This window comes from Genypterus blacodes, unplaced genomic scaffold, assembly GCF_046128005.1.
Source record: "Genypterus blacodes isolate CSIRO-AG114 ecotype Tasmania unplaced genomic scaffold, CSIRO-AGI_Gbla_v1 ptg000061l_1, whole genome shotgun sequence".
Lineage (NCBI taxonomy): Eukaryota > Metazoa > Chordata > Actinopteri > Ophidiiformes > Ophidiidae > Genypterus > Genypterus blacodes.
Genome location: NW_027466873.1, coordinates 786,733 through 805,863, shown reverse-complemented (window position 1 = coordinate 805,863; position 19,131 = coordinate 786,733). Strand labels below are relative to the sequence as shown.

General features: G+C 41.8%; 2 protein-coding genes across 2 annotated transcripts; one reads left to right on the top strand and one right to left on the bottom strand.

The window, feature by feature from the left end:
* Positions 1 to 110: 110 nt before the first annotated feature.
* cenatac (centrosomal AT-AC splicing factor) lies at positions 111 to 4,878 on the bottom strand. The gene is made up of 11 exons (XM_076154234.1): positions 4,596 to 4,878; positions 3,779 to 3,945; positions 2,934 to 3,032; positions 2,771 to 2,837; positions 2,598 to 2,660; positions 2,049 to 2,116; positions 1,822 to 1,936; positions 1,593 to 1,623; positions 1,374 to 1,478; positions 1,145 to 1,277; positions 111 to 557 (listed from the first exon to the last, which is right to left on the bottom strand). The coding sequence occupies exons 1-11, from the start codon at positions 4,710 to 4,712 to the stop codon at positions 461 to 463; spliced, it is 1,062 nt and encodes a 353-aa protein (XP_076010349.1). The 5' UTR covers positions 4,713 to 4,878; the 3' UTR covers positions 111 to 460.
* Positions 4,879 to 5,097: 219 nt separating this feature from the next.
* Positions 5,098 to 18,924, top strand: LOC143003386 (uncharacterized). Its single transcript, XM_076154004.1, has 9 exons — positions 5,098 to 5,738; positions 6,509 to 7,673; positions 9,177 to 9,388; positions 9,959 to 10,652; positions 11,799 to 12,127; positions 12,731 to 13,705; positions 15,124 to 15,203; positions 15,871 to 16,189; positions 17,321 to 18,924. Exons 1-9 carry the CDS (start codon positions 5,567 to 5,569, stop codon positions 18,304 to 18,306), a joined length of 4,932 nt encoding a protein of 1,643 aa, XP_076010119.1. The 5' UTR covers positions 5,098 to 5,566; the 3' UTR covers positions 18,307 to 18,924.
* The last annotated feature ends 207 nt before the right edge of the window (positions 18,925 to 19,131 follow it).

The following is a 19,131-nucleotide window of genomic DNA, read 5'->3' as shown; positions in this document are numbered from 1 at the left end:
AGAGGAAATGAAGACTGGCATAAAGGCCCACTGCCACGGGGGGAAATGCTGGCGTCACTTTGATGTTAGACGTCGAAGAAACAAACAACGGAGAACAAAGAAAAGGTTTAATTTGAATTTACAATTATTTTGACAGTTTACAAAATCTTAGCGACTACAGTCAAAAGGTTATTTGTCAGGTTATTTTGATAATTCACTGACTGCTTCCCCCTGCTGGTCACTTTCTAGACTATAAACATACAAAGGCAGGAGTGCTGGTACAGCCTTCATACGTATGTCACGTTACCACAGCAAATCAAATTCACTGTTAATGTACTAAGCTGGTTGCTTTACAATATGCTGCCAAATATCTATATTCTGTGTTGGCTGTATTCCTGGTTATATACACACACTTATTCTGCTCAGTCATCTTTCCTCCTCTCTACTTATTTACATCTTACAAAGATCCCTTCGCTGTGAGTTATTCGGTTGTTTTCGTCTTCTTCGTGCCCTCTGTGCTTTGCTCTTTCTTCCTCTTCTGTCTGTTTTTCTGCCCCTCCTCTTGTCGGAATTGGTGCCTGTTGACAAAAACCAAATCAAATTCAAATGTCGGAATCCACGTGTAATAAAGCTATGGTGTGGAAAATTAAACATTTACTAACAAAAACAAGCTGGATAACAGCGGCCAATGGCTGCAGTGCTTTTACATTCTTTTCGTTTGCTTGGAAAATGAGACAGTGGCAAGTAAATAGACTCTGAAGTGCAGGATTGACTGTGTGGCCTGTCTCCACCCTGTGCTAGATTTACTCTGATAACACTGATACTCAGCCCACGTCCAGATACCTGTTATCAGAAAGAAGTATGATGTTGTCCCAGTGTCCAAGGTTTTTTAACTGCCGTTATAAACTAGGTGAACACATGTGGAATGCCATTTTCGACCAAAAAATTTGACCAAAAAAGGAAAACGGATGACAAAAACTTAGCTGAATCCTGTTGGGAACTCTACGTTCTATGAATAACAGTTTTCCTAAACTGAACATTCCCGATAATGAAAACCTGTTCTCCGAAGAACACACACACAAACCCTGAAGATGAGGCCTGTGTGTTTTGCATATTGTGATCACTCCATACGAGTCTCAGTTGTTGCAGCAGAAGTGATCTTTACCTAGACTGCCAGCGTCGCCCGCTGTTCCAGACTCTGCCGAATGAGGGCAGCCAGTTGGCGTCTGTGTGGGAGCTGTGGTCAAAGTTGGCTCCCACTCTGTTGGGTGGAAGCTTCTTCAGCTTCTCTTGCTCCTCTGGCAAAAGACAGAAGAAACCATTTGGATTATTTGATATTGAGAGTTATTGCTGTGTGATGTGGGTGTTGTATGGCATCTGCGCTCATTTCTTACTCTGTTTGAGGAATTCTTGGAGCGACGGGCCGATCTCTGGCTGAGCTGCGGCTGATCCGGAGCTCCCCTCCAGAGGGTCCTCCTGCAGCCAAGGAGGCACAGCTCCTACAGACCACAAACACACAAGAGGGGTAACATTCTGTGTATTTCTGTAGCTTTACATTTATGTAAATAGATTCTCACTGTACGAAAACAAGAAACCTATAAACATCAGCTTACCTGTATGAACATTCCCACTGTTTGATGAATCCTGTAATGAAAGGATAAATCTGTTAACAGTGGCAACTGTTACATTTGTACATTGCTACATTTGAGAACTCATTAGTTTTGGTTTGCAGGAATATTTTTTATATTGAGCAGTGGATATCATGTATCGATCACAAATGATGTGATTAAAAATTTCTATTACAGCAAGCAAAGACTGTGTATAAAAAAACATTGTCTTCACCTGATACCCTATGAAGGTCAGCCCTGGCCCTGCTCCGGCCCTCAGTCCTTCCACCATGGGGTCGACAGCGCTGCGCCCCGCCTGCTGCTCTACTCCCTGAGGCCTGAAGTGAGAACTATTCCACAGAGGTCAAGGTGAGCGCCAACCCCGACAAAAGTCACATCAGGTGTTGTTTGGTGCTTAGAAGACAAAGCGGTGAGGCGTTTGTTTTGCCGACACGACATTACCTGACAGTGTCCTCCGCAGACAGACCCGGGCCATTGGGAACGTTGGAAAACTCTGGCTCTGCGTCGCGCTGATGTTGATTCAGGAAAAGCCAACAGTAGTTCACAGAGGAAGACTGAGCGCTACCCAATGTCCCATCTCAGCTTTAGACAAACACAACCCTCACACACTGTTCTGTCCTGACACACATCTCTCTCTCTGCGGCTCCTCTACTGTTTGCCTCCTGTCTGTTTTTCTACTTCATCATCAATTCTGTCCTTTATTCTCTTTGACTGGAGCAGCAGATTGTTTACTCAGCTCTTTTCCTATTCAGGGATGAACCAAATACCAGAAATGCATCGGGCAGAAATAAATCAGCAGCATGTAGTTTAAATATGACCAATACAAGAAAAGCAGGAGATGTTGGTAAATCTACTTTCTACTAGTAGAGACAACAAACATGGCATCCACATCTTTACATGCTGCTAAATCCTCAACCCAAACCCGTGACAGGAAAACCAACGCCAAGGCCACGGTGAGGGATACTGCCACTGCATCCTTGGATAACAAACCTCTATAAGGGACTGAAGGATCTCCTGGCGATGCTTCTCCTGCGCTCGGATGCAATCAGCTTCCTGCAGCCAAAGAGAAAAACAAACCTGCTTACCGCTGATTGACTGTGCCTGATCATGAGAAATATTTCTAGAACGCTTAGTGATGTCACATCTGGGTACATGTAGAGTACCTGTTTGATGAATTCATCCTCCTTTTCCACAAATGTTTCCAACACTTTGGCCACTTCAGCTTTTAACCTAAGAATTACAAAAAGGTAATAACTGCCTTTAATTTTCCAGACAAACTTATATATATATGGACATGTATATTTCAGCTCCGTCCAGCCTACATACCTTTCAGTCTCCTCCTCTGTGACAATGACCTTGTCTCTAAGCTTGGGGTCGGCCTTATTCTCCCACCAGAACTTGTGTGTGTTCTTCCTGTGTTCCGGACTGAAACCAGACAGTCGAAATGTATCAACAGAGGTGTAACATGATCATTTTCCCACTAAAATACAAAAAACATATACATATACTACCCAATTCAAATACATATCATATCATTGGTAATTCAGGGTTTGAGAATGTTGCTATTGATTGTGTTGTTTTACATACATAGCATGTGTGTCATTCATTTCAATTATTAAGGCAACATAAACATAATCTGTTTTAAATGACAAGAGAACCTACAGTTAACATTACAGACTGTGTGTAATTCACTGTGTGTAATTCAGCTAGCACGGCACCAGCATGGAACTAAATGAAGTCCTGTCACAGAATGTTTGACAGTATGGACTAGTTGCAATAAAGGACAAGACACCATTTTTGAAAAGGGAAAATAAAAGCATAAACCTGACTATTGGTACCGTTTCACTACAAATGTTTTACATTTTAGTGGAAATAAGATGATGATCTTTCTTTGAAATAATGCTATTTTTAATTTTACTGGGTAATCTAGACACATTATCACCTAACTGGGAATATGACACTAAAGATCAGGGAATGGAAACCATGCGAAATGGCAACTTTGGAGAGAAAGACCATCATCTCAGTTAAAATATTTGCATAGGAGAGGGAAGAGAGCCGATGCTTCCTGTCTCTCAAGCATCATCATTGTCCATGAGTCATTGTGAACAGCGTTTAAACCCAGAGCTGCTCTGTGTAAATGTAGAGCAGCTAAAAACAGAAGCAAATCTTACGTGGCCATGTGTTCCAACAAGCCCCCGTGCAGCACCGTCACGTTGCCATCAGTGACATTTCTTTCTATTTCAAGCCCACAGCAGTAGCACCAGAGCGTCTCCTTATGCTGACCCCAATCAAACTTCTCTACTTGGGGTTTTTTGATTGTCCGGCGTGCTTCCTTAACCTGGGAGACAACATATGAAACAAACCAAAGATTCAGATACAGAATAACACACGAAGCACCGAGACTTTGTATAATTTTATAGCTTGGATGATCGATTTATGGCTCAGTCACTGGCAGGAACTAAACCAATTGTAAATTTGATATCTGACCACTCATGTAAATGAAATGAAAACTATCTAAACTTGCTTATAAATAGACCGACACAGAAGCTGAGGGAAACCACCATAACATCCCACCAGAACCCTTAAAAATAAAAGAGATAATGTCAAAACGGTAAACTTAGATATAATTAACTTAACTTAAGACATCGACTCTGCTGTTGATATGGTATTTCTTTACATTTAAAGCCAGTGGAGCCACATTTACGACGTGATATCCGTGATATCAACACGCCCCAGTGGCCATTACAAAGAAGCGAACAAAACTAGACGTAAAGACGAACAGAACATTTCGTGTCTTCGTGGGTTTCTCTGTTTTCTGTTTTCACATACAAGTAGCCAATATGTCTCTGTAGAAGACACCGAGAGCCGCTGTAAATTTGAGAAGACCAATATTTTTGGTTCGGACAACGTTTTGCATGTTTAAACCAACAGTATATTGATGAAAATACTGTGACAGAGCAGCTGTGGTGTTCGCATTAGCCTGCTTACCTTTTCTAGGAACTTGAGAAGAATAACTCTCAGTCTGCTTTGGTGACTTTTGCCAAAAATGTGGCCCTTGCCGGAAAACGTAGTTTGCCTACATATTGCGCAGTAATAGGCACCCATCGAGACAATTCGCACGGTAAACGAAACGATTTATAACACGCGTTGACTGAGGATTAAGGTTAAAAAATCAGTTCATTTTGTGCTTTTCTAAAGCATTATCACTAGCTAACACCGTACACACCGCTTGTGTTGGAGGAAGTAGTACCGTCGCAGATATGCTCCCCATAGAAACAGGCAGAGGAAACGAGGAACTATTAGGAATATGAACTAAAAGCGCCGGAGAAAATAAATTACTGTACAGAATATGGGACTGTTTCACATGTAGTTTTTCTTCAAAAAGTGCCGACGGTCAAAGTTAAACTGTCTGTTTAATAATAAAAATACCAGGCGGAACTACAGTAATTGTCATCGTGTGTTGCATTACACAGAATCCGGTGGAAGTAAACAAAACACAGCGCAAATAGGAACGATACATGATGAAATACGCAAATATAAAGATAGAGTGACGGAGAAAGTAATGATAGAGGAGGATGGATAAGACAATAAGGGAATTTCGATTCAAGAAGAAGGCGTGAAGTCCACAGTAATGTAGTAAAAGTCAGTGAAATGGTCCGAACTGAGTGTTATTATTGTTTGGCCAATGCGACACAAATGCATAAAATGGAGGTGATACGAATAATAACCCAAACATAAAGTAGTAGTAGTAGTAGTTATATACAAGTAAAACAATGCTTTAATACTAAACACATGAAACATAGTTGAGACTATTTTAATATCCACGTCACGACGACATACAGTGACTATACTCACACCGAGACGGTAGGGGGCAGTGCTACGACCTAAACGTTGGTTTGGTCGCAAACAAGGAAGAAGTCCTGCAGACTACGATGAAACGTCTCATATCCAAATAGAAAATGTCTTCACTCCAGGGCTTCAGGCATTTCATCAGCGAGCGACTGACTGCTGCTGCCGAGGAGATATTAGGCGCGTTTGAAAAGACTCTCGGCGTGTATGAGGAGGAGATAGTTCGTCAGCGCAGACTGCTTGATGTGGTTTATAAATCTGGAGTCCAAATACACAACCAAGGTAGGCAGCATCCACAGATGATGGGATTAGCTAGACAGGTAATAATAATAATAGTAATAATAATAATAAAACTAATCACAGTAACGGCAGTTTATTTATCGGTGCTAATCTCGCTAAATCAGGATTTAATAGAGGAAAAGATCACGCCAGACGACTGTTAAACGGATTTGAAGACATCCCCATAAAAATAATAAGAATAATAATTCAGAATTTTGTTAAAATGTAACTGAAATGATGTTCTAACGTATTTCTACACTAGATGGTGTTATCTGCCAATCATTCATTGTTTTTCCATTAGAATTAGCAGACAAGGTAGAAGACGTTATGAGCATTAATGCTTTGCAGGCTTCATTTGTATGCATAGTTTACACTGATTGTCCTTAATTGTTGTCTTTCATCACATTTTTGTAAATGTACTGTCATATCTATTTGTGTAACTGTTAAGTATTTTACTCCTTAATATCACATTGTTTCTTTTCTCTGAAATGCAGATATCAGCTTTGGCTCAACCCATGAAAACTAAGATACCAGCGTGTCCAGTTCACACTGACTTTAACTAACGTGTTCTTGTCTTGTGTCCAATGTCCAACACCCAAATATTTCCTTTAGATCTATATGAGCACACAGTGGAGGGGAATAGCAGGCAGATATACTGTAGCTCATCTTGTGTTCATTAAAGTGTAATCTTATAACTGACAAAGGTTTTTAGCTTGATTAATGTCCTTTTTTTCAAAATGTTCTAACAGTATTTACACCATCCATCCCTTCAGATCTCCAAGAGCTATCTCTGTGTACGGAAGAAGTTCTCCTTGACCGCCTTCTTTGTAAGAGAAACTCCATCCTGGGTCAAGTGGAGCTTGGACTTTTACAAATTAAACAGGAAGAGGACGAACCCTGCATTAGTCAAGAGGACGGACCGCCTGTCCTGCTGCCGGAAGCTGAGGCGTTAAGGGGGACTCCTACATTTGAGGAAGATGACCCCAGTGAAGATGAAACTCTGCTGTCGGATTCTGACCAACATCAGAGTTCCGCTGACCAAGACACAATCCTGACCACTATGACAGAGGTGGAGTTTGAATCTGACAGAGAAAGTTCCGCGGTACCAGATCCAAATGGTGACAAGCAGAACCAGCACCAAACAATGGCCAACAGTGACCAGTGCAGTGAAAATGAGCCTCTGCTGTTGGATCAGCACCTAAGCCCAGGAGAGAAAGACCCACTTAACGACATCTGTATTAAATGGATACGATCTGAGTCTGACAGAGAAACCTCAGCAGCTCCAGAACCAAACGGCTCTCATGGAACCGGCAGCCAAGACAACAAAAAACGCGAACACAGCACAGCGAGGTCAACCAGAATTACCAAGTCAAAAGCAAAGAAGAAACGTAAGCATAGCAAGGCCAGATCAGGTAGAAGCTATAAATGTACCAGCTGCAGTAAACTGTATTACTCCTTATCCAATTTAAAAATTCACATCAGAACCCACACGGGTGAGAAACCATTCAAATGTGGTGAATGTGAAAAAGCTTTCAAGCAGAGGACACATTTAACTAAACACATCAGGACTCACACGGGGGAGAAACCTTTCGATTGTCGTATTTGTGGTCGGGTGTTCAGCTGCGGCGAGAATCGCAACCGGCATGTTCGGACACACACGGGCGAGAGGCCGTACATCTGCGGCACCTGCGGTAAAAGCTTCGCTGTTAGCACGCACTTGAAAACGCACATGAAGACTCACCCCAACGAGAACATGTTTGAGTGCATTTACTGCGGCAGGCAGTTTGCCCTGAGGTCGGCCCTGACCAGGCACTGCCAAGTCCACACAGGGGAGAAACCATACGAGTGTCGCTTCTGCGGGCGAAGGTTTCATGTCAGATCGGGTTTGACGACACATAGAATGGTGTGTCGGTGGAAACCAGTGTTGTCATCGTCGGCGTAATTGGTGAAATCTGCGTGGGGTGAATGTCACACTTTGAAACTGGAATTACAAGAAGCAGACATTGTTGAGGACAACTGTACAAAAACAAATGCAGTATCAGATGTGTTTCTGTAGGGACAATTTAAACTGGGGAAGTTTGGTTTCACACTCGCTTCTTTTTTGTCACTTGCTGAACCCAGACAGACTGATGGACACGTTGAGATATTGGTCTGTGAAGATAAGGTGTCTTATATCTGCCTCTGCATCAATATTGAGTCAAGGACACATTAGAAGGACGGACCTGAGGTGTTAAGACTGTAAAATCCCCTGGAGAGACTTTGACTCTGCACACATGTTTGAACTTGTCTTCACCCCTGTTGGGTTCACGGGAGAAACAAGCGAGGATTCTTTGAAAAATAGATGAAGCCAAGGCAACATGTGTATATAAGAACGTAGTTGTATGTTTAGATTCATAACAGTATATGCCAGGGTTTTTTTCTATAAATGTCATTTTATGTGATTAAACAAACTTGTTTTATACAGAGGAACCATTAGGTCGTGATCAGCCATCTCTGTCCGCCATTCAGAGCAGCTTTGGCTTTCTGTGCTTTGTATCTCTGCTGTTAACTGCTTGGGTCATATTTGGCTTTCAGACTAGTTTGGATGAATTTTGATGCCTCTGTTTAGAACATTTCAAAAACATTTCCCTTTCTCCTGTTTGCACTCTGTGAAGGTCAGTCATTTTGATGGTTACAACATTTAAAGTCAAATAAAGTCACTTGGCTTTGGGTTACAGGTGTCTTATACTGTATGTGTCCTGAAGAAAAAACTATATAAAGGAAAGAAGATCTCAATTGACTTGCCAGTTTTAGAGGAAGAAGAATAAGACGAGGAATATATGTTGAATTGAACTCGTCCTCTAACTGAGGAGCAGCCATAGTCCACCATCCCACATCCAACTCCCACTACTGCAAAGCCTAGTGCCTTGCTCAAGGGCATTGACAGGAGTAATCAACCCAAATCACAAGATGCTCCTTTTATACTGTAGGTACTCACAGGTTACAACTGAGAATCAAATGAGCAGTTCAGGAATGATGATGAGTTTCTAGACAACACACCTGTTTGGAGAACATTGTCAACAAATCAACAGCTCACTGCTGTACTACCGATCGCCTGGAAGAGGAATAGCGATCGATTCATTGTTACAGTTGCGGATCGATTAAATTTAAGAAAAAGGAAACCTTGCATAGTAATGCTGGTCTTTGAATATTGATGGTGTGTTTGTCTTTTCATTTGTAGCATATTTGATCATTTAAAAATAGATACTTATGTTTTTAATTGACACATTCTGTTGCAAATCTATTTATCGGAAAAACATAATAATCACAGCACATGGCGCTTTAATTATTCTTAATATTTGTGACAAGAAGCGTGCCGGAATGTTTTTTGAAATGATTATATCGAGTCCAGCGGAAGTAGACAAGCGGAAGTCTGTAATTTCATCTACTTCCGCCTCCGAGTTGTTATTGTGGAGGTATTCAGTGTTTCATTCAGCTAAAAATGTCTTCTGCTCAGTGTTTAAGACGTTTTGTCAACGAGCGATTGACCGCTGCCGCTGAAGACATACTGGGAGTGTTTGAGAAAGCCATCGGAGTTTACGAGAAAGAGATCCTCCGTCAGCGCAAACTGTTGGACATCGTTTATAAACCAGAGATCCGACTGCAGAGGACAGGTTCGCATCAGCTGTGTCCATCTTACTGAGCCGAGGGGACAATTTGAGATATTGTCTCACTGATCCACATTCTATCGCTTTCCTATCTGGAGCTGCAGAGAAATAGACCTTTGTTCCTAAGAGTCGCATCATGGTTGTATTCTTTGGCCTGTTATGGAACACAAATAAACGCATAACTCCCCCTTTAGATTTAAGAATCTGAACCATGATAGGAGGCTTATTAGTAACATGAGGTATTTAAGCAACTTAATGTTCACTGGTTAATCTATGGAGAAAATTATATTTGTAACAGGAACCACTTACATCATAATTACTGGATTATCAGCACAAAAAGACACACTATATATATATTGAGTGGAACTAATAGCTCATCCAAATCAGGATGTTTCACTCAACAGTGTTGTAAACATATAATTCACCATGCTGCAGTACAGCTGAGAAAGCTCAATACTTTTCATTCGACGTCCACCTCTGTATTAGTTGGTTTATTCTGTTAGACTATGAACTGCTGCTGCTACTTTCAGTCCTGGTAACAACTATACACTCACTTTTACTTGTTCTTTTCTTCAGCGCATCAGCAAGCTTCTAATGATCAGCAGCACTGTCACCAGGAGCTTAACTCCAGTCTGGACCCAAAGGAGCCAGAGCCTGCACAGATTAAACAGGAACAGGAAGAACTCAGCACCAGTCCAAAGCGAGAGCAGCCTGTACTGAAAGAGGAGCTAGAGACCTTTAAACTGGCCCCTGCTTGCGATCAAAGTGACAACACCGAGAATTCGACTCTGCTTTCAGATCCAAACCAAACTCAGAGTGGTGACACATGTGGAGGAGAGAAAGTAACCCAATCAGACAGGGAGAGGTCTGAACCATCAGAGCCAAACAGTGACATGGAACAACAGCACCGCCACGCCAACGCCGTGGGGAAACTGCACATTTGCCGAACTTGTGGGAAAAGCTTCCATGTGGACAAACAGCTGAAACGGCACATGAGAATCCACACGTTTAAAGCTGTACACAGCTGCCAGTACTGTGAGAAGAGCTTCACCTTTAACTCCTCTCTGACCCGGCACCTGCGTGTGCACACGGGGGAGAAGCCTTACGAATGCGTCCTATGCGGGAAGAGATTCAACGTCAGCACAACCCTAAAGGTTCACTACAGGAGCCACACGGGCGAAAAGCCGTACAAATGCAGCGCCTGCGAGAAAGCTTTCACCACCTGCTCCAACCTGAAGAAACACATGGCGCTTCACAACAGTGCAACGTGAGCCCAGATGTTGAAAGCTGCAGTGTTTTTACTCGATATGAACAAATGTTATCTAAAGCCAAAGAGTGATACAGATCTTGATGTTCTATAGAAAAAGATGTCCTTGAATATATCACAGTGATGACAGCTGGAACAACTGCAGTACTGTGGCAGGATATTTTTCAGAAGTTAGAAGTACATCATTTCTCAAATTCACTGAAAATTTAATTACAAAATAGCAGCTACATCTAAAATCAGACATGTACTCCAGTTTCTTTGCATATATCCTCCATCATATACACAGATGATCTATTAGCTGATCTATTATTGTCATAGGGTTGATAATAATTCTTCTTTTGAATCACTATATTCACTTGACATTGACGTGGCATTACCTTATTTATAGCCAGGCTGAAGACTGCACAATCAGCAGAATCTCTTATAATTTATGCATAATGTTAACTTGTTACACTACTAAACTATGATGTCATTTAAAGCCAGTACGTTTCATTACACTGTGTACTACAAAGCAAAATGAATTCAATAGTTAATAGCATCGTCCTGCTGTTCTATTTATCCTTTGCAAGCTGCTATTGACTATTTATTTGCTGGATCGTGTGGAGAAGCCAAACGTACAACAACTTTTCCTGTACACAAGAACGTTCTTTCATGTATATTGTACATGTATTGATTCTCTTTTTTACCTTCTCACTTAAAGATAAATTTTGCTGATTGTTTTGGTTCTGAAGAGGTTTGTATGGTACAAATAAAATAATAATAATAATAATAATAATAATAAAATATAGAAATCTGTCATATGCCCAACACACAATACACTCACTGTAATGCAAACATCTAACTACTTTGATTGTGTGACTTTGTGTGATTTTGATGTTGATATTGATGTGGATATTTGGAGCATCGACCGATCACCTTCTGGAGATCTGAAACATGTCATATTTTCCTCACAATATAGCTTCAACTGTTTAATGCAGAACAAAACAACAGCCCTGCAACAAATCCTGCCTTTGTGAAGCTTTTATTATTATTATTATTATTATTGTTATTGCTACTGTTATTATTGTTATTATTATTATTATTATTATTTTACATTGTCTAACATTTGTACATGTTTTGACTGGTTTGAGGAAGTTTCCTATTTTCAAGTCAACGTCACAAAACCATGTGCAACGTCAAATTGAGGTCGGCGGAAGTAAACACACTTCAAGCGGAAACAGTTCTTCACAGTACGTTTACATTGACCCATCCCACACTGACGGTTTCTTCGCTCGAATCTATGAATCTAATGTGCAATTCGGTGAAAATGTCTTCAACCATGAATCTAAGAGAGTTTATAAACGCGCGTCTGAGTGCTGCAGCGGAAGAAATAGTAGGAATGTTCGAGGAAAGTATAGCAGCGTACGAGCAGGAGATCGATCGGCAGCGCAGATTGCTGGATGTTGTTTTTACACCGCAGATCAAGATGATTAAACCAGGTTGGTCTAGAAATCATATCTTATACTATTTGTAGGAAATACCCACTTCACTGTCTAGCCGGAACGTTTGTTGCTTTGGCATCTGGTATCTGGTCATTGTTTTAATTATCACAATAGTTCCAGTTTATGTTATTTTTTCCACATACAATTCTGAATGCGTCTGTATTTCTCGTTGACAAAGTTCAAAGTGTCTAAAATGGACAGCAAACCGGGCAACAATCAGGCATTCTCAGGGGCAGCTAAACATCTGCATGTAATATTGCCCAAAAAACTACCAATGTTTTTAAAGAAGCATTTTGTGCACATTACAGAAACCGGTGAACGTGAAGATGGATGTTCCTGTTCAGTCTAGCCTTCAATCTGAACCAACATACAGTATAATGTAAAAGAAATGTAAATCTGCTACTTTACTGGATATCACCTCATAATTATAATGAGGGTTACATGAAGTACTTGTACTTACAATCACAAACCTAAACCAATGGAACCTACACCCATAACTGATAAGAAAGTCACATACACTTGTGTTTGTTACATAGTCAAAATTGTGTACATCTAATTTCCACAAGTTATGAAGAGTACTTTACTTTCTTTTCCCCACAGATGGCCCACAGTCGTCTGCCTGTCACGCTCTGCTTGACCAGGGGCTTTGTAACCAGGAGATGGACCAAGAAGACCCACATCCTGCACCGATCAAAGAGGAATGGGAGGAAGGAGTGCAGCTTAATGCATTAGCGGAACATTGCCAGAGTAAAGTTTCAAATCAGCTTTTGGATACCGGACAAACTGAGAATGTAGCAGACAAAGATCTAGCACATGTTATCTCAGTCAGACATGTTAAATCAGAATCTGACCCAGAGAGCTTTGGTGTATCAGAACCAAACAGTGACCACCAGCTTCTCTCTTACAGCTCCGATGTTGCTGATAACCAAGAAGGTGACAACAACTGGAACATGAGCACTGGTCCAAATCCAAAGAACACACATATGAAATGTCACCTTTGCAGTGAAGAGTTTGATGATTTCATTAAGTTAAAAAGCCACGTGAGAACCCACGGTGGTGAACAGCCTTATAAATGTGACACCTGTGGAAAAGCGTTCACCCAGAAGGCTCTGATGACAAAGCATATGCTGACACACACTGGGGAGAAACCTTTCAGATGTAGAGTTTGCAGGAAAGAATTCAGCTGTCAGTCAAACTTAGCCTCTCATATGAAAACGCACACGGGTGAGAAGCCACACGTTTGCAGCACCTGTGGGAAAAGCTTCAGCCGTGGCGCGGACTTGAAGCGGCACAACAGAGCTCACACAGGCGAGAAGCCCTACAGCTGCGATTACTGCAGGAGGGAGTTTTCTTATCACTCGTCTCTCAGCAATCACCTCCGCCTGCACACGGGGGAGAAGCCTTATAAATGTCTGTGGTGTGGGAAGCAATTTGCCGTCAGAACAACATTGAAAATTCACACCAGAATCCATACGGGCGAGAAGCCGTACAAGTGCACCATCTGCGGCAAAGACTTTGCTCATAAGTCGGCCATGAGAGAACACATGGGGACCCACGAACTGGAGGAACCACATAGCTGAGAAGTTCATGTTTACGTCAGGTTCACTAGTTTTAGGGGAAACCAGCACAAAGGGCCAATTGCTGCTGACGGTGTGGAACTTTCAGCAGATTCCTCCCGCACGAGACAAAAGAAAGACGAATCAGGACATGACACACACAGACTGGGTCAGCATGATCAATAGCAATAGAATTCAGTAAGAAACTTGTATTTTATATAACTGAAACAGCTGATATGATATTTATTTTAATACCCTATGGAAAAAAGAACAAATGACATAAACCATCTGACTGGATTTGTCCATAGTGAATTCAGTTTTGGCTTAATGTTACACATGAAACACATTGAAATTCTGTAAACTTTCTGTAGCAGTTTATGCAACAGTCTGAGCTCTTCACTATGTGTGTATTATATCATGCAGAATAATGCAGAAATAAAAATTAAAACATGTTAATTAGCACAATTGTAACAACAAGACTTACAGTTATAAGTTGTTCTTACTCAAAACTAATATTGTTTAATAACATTTTCCTATCTAATATTATATCCTGGAATGGTCATTTATGTTTTTCTACATGTTGAACCCAGCACTGTTGCTTTGAAGCACAACGTTGCCATGCTGCCCTTAATCGGCACTTTTCAAAAATAAAAACATTAACAATCCAACATACAGCAATAGAAACACTCTTCATTGTTCCAACATAGCAACATTGTCTTTTAAAAAATGAAATTAAAGACCAAAAGGACAAAGGTTGAAGACTTTAAAACAGATGATCAGAACATGTAAGAAAGAAAAAGGAAATATTCAAACAGGAAGTTTAACAGCTCAGCCTGCAGCTTCCGTCAAACTCAAAGCACCACAAGAAACTCTGGTTCATGAAATGTGACCTCTGATTTTACTGCCATCTTTTTGTGCACTATGAAGTGTTAATGTCCAGCATGAAGTCACTGAACATCAGGCTAAAAGCTCCAGCAGGTGGCGCTATGCTAGAGGAACACAGTGAGGTCACTCACACACAGGAGCAGAGGGGAAACCATCGTATCCTCTCAGAGCACAGGAGAAGCTGTGTGCAGAAGAAGAGTCCACTGTCAGAGATGCTTCTTTATCATCAGTCTTCTGTCCACTCTTGAACCAAACGAGGAGCAGACACCAGAGGACAGCTGCTGACACACTTCAGCTCTGTGCTGGTAGGAGACAAGGATCTGACCTCCACATGCAGATGTGAGAAGGAGACACACACATGCATCAGTCTGTGTGGTATTTATGTTGCAAATGTATATTCATCAGTTTGTGGCCATTAGTACCTGTGACAGTCAGAGTTGAACCAGGTAGATCAGCCCCCCAGCGAAAGTTAATGTGTCTGGCCATAAAGCGATATTCAGCTGAATCGTTCTCTGTCAGATCACTGATTGTAAGAGTGGAATTGCCTATGAGCAACCTTCTCTGTTCCAAGTGTTTTCCTGTCACCTCAACACGGCCTGAATACTGGGAGTCTTCACTCAGGTCCTCAGGCTGTGAGTGACTCGTCCACTGATGTCTGCGTTTAGGACTGAACCAGAATGTTCATCTGTAAGATTGTTGAGATAATAAAGATTCTTTAAAACAGTCTGTCCTTCATCAGTCTTTTGTCCATTCTGGTTCCAAACATAGGAGGGACGGGCAGACAGAGGACAGCTGCTGACACATGTCAGCTCCCTGTCATGTGTCTCCCTTAACTCTGAGACCTTAACGCTGAGATCTGTAAAGAGCAGAAAGACACACACACACACACACACACACACACACACACACACACACACCTGACCTGCTGCCCCAGGAGAGACTCTCCCTAATAGCACTGTAATGTGTTTTATCTTTAATCATCTCTCTCTCTGTCTGTCTGTCTGTCTGTCTGTCTGTCTGTCTGTCTCTCTCCCTCTCTTCCTTCCTTTTTCCCTGATACACTAAGGTGTTCTCTGGAATTTCTCCTCGTCTTCCTGGAGAGCTTTGGGTGATATGGGGCTATACAAATTTGACTAAATATTACTTGACATGTGTGACCAGGAGCTTGACAATACTAATGTATGTTGCGTTACATTGACGTTGCTCTCCTTGACTAGAAGTTAATAAGTGGTTCTGCTTTATGTTACAACACTGAAGTGTCACATTCATCCTGTGAGAGCCTGATGTGCGTGTCTGCAGTACCGCTCCGATCCACTGGTGGCGTTCTCTTACCTGTTCCGGACCTTTGCGGAAGCTAGAACTACACCAAAGCAAAGCATTGCTGTGAGCGGTGTTGAATTTAAATATTCTCGAATGCTTTCTGAAGAAATGTCTTTAACGGCAGACGTGACTTGTGTCCAGAAGCTGAGAGTGTTTATCAGCGAAAGACTGACTGCTGCCGCCGAGCAAATATTAGGAGCTTTCGAAGACATTATCGGAGAGTACGAGGAGGCGCTCCGCTGCCAGCGCGAGCTGCTGGACAGCGTGTCTAAACCGGAAATCAAATTACACTTGACAGGTCAGTGACATGAGAGCTGGGCTTGTGCGCGCACGTGTGTGTGTGTGTGTGTGTGTGTGTGTGTGTGTGTGTGTGTGTGTGTGTGTGTGTGTGTGTGTGTGTGTGTGTGTGTGTGTGTGTGTGTGTGTGTGTGTGTGTCTGTGTGTCTGTGTGTGTGTGTGTGTCCCCGTGTGTCCCCTCTGCGGCCTGTGGGTTCATTAACATGAGTTTGTATACGTTACAGTTACAAATAAATGCGAATTATAAACCTGGCTCCCTCTTACATTCGACATTTTGACCCATAACTTTATAATAGATCTACATCGGGTCGGGGGATGCACAGTGGGACATAGGGATCTGAGGTCTTTGCCCCATCTGTGCCCCCACCCAAACAGTTTTACTATCACTCTATAACAGTGGTCTCCAACCTTTTTGCCTCTGGGGGCTACTTTGACAAAATTACAGTGTCCAAGAGCTACTCGTGTTTACATTATTAGTAACATTGATCCACACGGATGAATCTCCACCCAAACCAGCTGAATAAGCGTCTTTTGTGTGAACAGTTACAAAATGTTGATATTCAACACTCAACTCAGCAACATGAGCATGATTGATGAAAGCACAATTTTTTATATTTTTAAATGTTTAATTTTGTTTTTCAAACTAAATTTCCCGTGAATGTCTTAAAATACACATGAACATGAATCCAACATATTGGAGTGAATGGATAAATGGAGGCAGAGGATGTTATCTTTCAGTCAGCAATGCACACATAAAGGTCACACAGGAGCTCTCTCAGGCTGGGCACCGGTTCACTCACAATCGATTGTTCTTGTGTATGATATCTTATTGTTTTTGTTTATTCCTGTTTTTCGGTTGTTACTAAACTCAGCCTCTATATAGAAAAAACCAACAAGACAAGGCAACAATAATTGGTCAAATCGCTTCAAGTGTGTGTGTGTGTGTGTGTGTGTGTGTGTGTGTGTGTGTGTGTGTGTGTGTGTGTGTGTGTGTGTGTGTGTGTGTGTGGCAGCTGCTGTTGCCTTCGCTGACCTTTGATGGCAGATCAGCATGTTCAAATCTGCAGATGAAAAACTTAAGATGCAATATTGATAAATCTTCACTACTTCTCCTTTTTTGTGTGCCCGACAGATCCCACACAGCCAGGAGTCCAAGCAGACCCAGAGCCTCAATGCGCGACAGAGGAGCAGAAGGTCCCCCACAGTCACGAGGAGACGCCTTCTAAAGAACCAAGCAACCGCAAGGACCACCAGAGGCCAGATCCTAATGAAGCTCAGAGAGCAGCAGAGGAAGGCAGAGTAAATATTTCAAGTAATAAAACAAAGAAATGTAACAAAGGGAGAACAACATTGTCTAAAAGGGCTGGACTAAGACCAAAGCAGAGCCTTGCTAATGTGAGTGCACCATCATCTAAAAGCACAGAACCACAACCTAAGACCAAACATACCCATGAAAACACAGCATCAACCATAAGTGCCAGACTTAGACCAAAGAAGAGCCTTGGTAACGTGAAGACGCCGTCTTCTAAAAGCACAGAACCAAAACCTAGGAAGAACCATAACAACTGCATTGCAAAATCAGCAAATAATGCTGAACCAAAACCAAACGATGACCCTTACAAGTGTAGATATTGCAGCAGGGTGTCGTCTAACATAAGAGCCTACAAATTTCATTTAAGATCCCACACTGTTGAAAAAACTATAAAATGTGACATGTGCGGCACTTTGTTCAGGGAAAAGAGTGACTTGAAAAAACACTTGCTGATTCACATTGACAAGAAGCCTTTTAAGTGCATCATTTGCGAGAAGGCCTTCTACCGGCGTTACAATCTGGACCTCCATGCCAGGGTGCACACGGGCGAGAAGCCGTACGTTTGCAACACCTGCGGGAAACGATTCAGTGCTGGCGTGAATTTGAAAAAGCACACCAGAGTGCACACGGGCGAGAAGCCGTACACCTGTAGCTTCTGTCAGAGGGGCTTCGCAGACAGCTCGGCTTTCAAAAATCACCTGCGGGTGCACACAGGAGAGAAGCCCTTCACGTGCTCCCAGTGTGGGATGAGGTGCGCCGTCTGGACGACACTCCAACGGCACATCAGAACCCACGGAGAGGACTAGACCCTGAAGTGTAGCAACCGAGACAGACTTAGAGGGACACAAGGACCTGTAGTGGAGACACGGTGCAGAACAAATCTGAATAAATGCAATGAATAAGTGCCTGTGGTAAAACTTAAAACACGAGTCCATAGGACATAACGACACAAATAGACTTAACCAGTGAAGTGTGACAGTATGTGCCTTAGTAGATTGACCTCAAAAGGTGGTTTAACCCTCGTAATGTACCCTTTTTACATACACCTAAGGTCCTCTGGGGTCAAAATGACCCCATCTGGTTTGACTTTTCTTTATTGATATTATTGTTATTATTATTATTTATAGAGGACCTGGAAATCTGAATGTAAGTTGTTAATATTTTACTATATGTAGCCCGAATGTTTGGCTGCAGGCGGAGGTGAAGGTTCTGTTTGATTGATGCCCAGTGTGACTTTGAAGGTACTGAAATCTTTTTGGGTGGCTTGTACAAAATGTTTAAGTTGAGAAAAGTATTAACAGATCTATAATCTGCAGCGTTTATGTTCTGTTAAAGGATGCCACACAAACTTGTCATGAATGTTTTACTGTTTCACACAGAGAAAATGAATAAATGAATAGACAAACAAATGAAGAATTTTGAAACCTGGTTTTACCTTCCATCAGCCTCTTTCTTTCAAGGTCTCACACACACTAACAGGAGAGTTGAATTTTCATTAAAATAGTTGCCGTTTGCGATGGGAATTTCCCCTAATACATCATACTTCCAAATGAGGCTTGTGGGTCAGAAATGGACCTATAAAAAGATTTAAAAAAAGGAAACTGTGTTTTTAACCAAACTGCTCAAAAGCC

What these genes read in the sequence shown, in the direction of transcription:
- cenatac (XM_076154234.1), bottom strand. Translation starts at nt 4,712, where the DNA reads ATGGGTGCCTATTACTGCGCAATATGTAGGCAAACTACGTTTTCCGGC. An exon ending in TTCTCAAGTTCCTAGAAAAG is followed by an intron (nt 3,946 to 4,595) that starts GTAAGCAGGCTA and finishes GTTGTCTCCCAG; the next exon opens with GTTAAGGAAGCACGCCGGAC. An exon ending in CCAAGAATTCCTCAAACAGA is followed by an intron (nt 1,278 to 1,373) that starts GTAAGAAATGAG and finishes GTCTTTTGCCAG; the next exon opens with AGGAGCAAGAGAAGCTGAAG.
- LOC143003386 (XM_076154004.1), top strand. Translation starts at nt 5,567, where the DNA reads ATGTCTTCACTCCAGGGCTTCAGGCATTTCATCAGCGAGCGACTGACT. An exon ending in CTTCACAACAGTGCAACGTG is followed by an intron (nt 10,653 to 11,798) that starts AGCCCAGATGTT and finishes CCTATTTTCAAG; the next exon opens with TCAACGTCACAAAACCATGT. An exon ending in GATCAAGATGATTAAACCAG is followed by an intron (nt 12,128 to 12,730) that starts GTTGGTCTAGAA and finishes TTTTCCCCACAG; the next exon opens with ATGGCCCACAGTCGTCTGCC.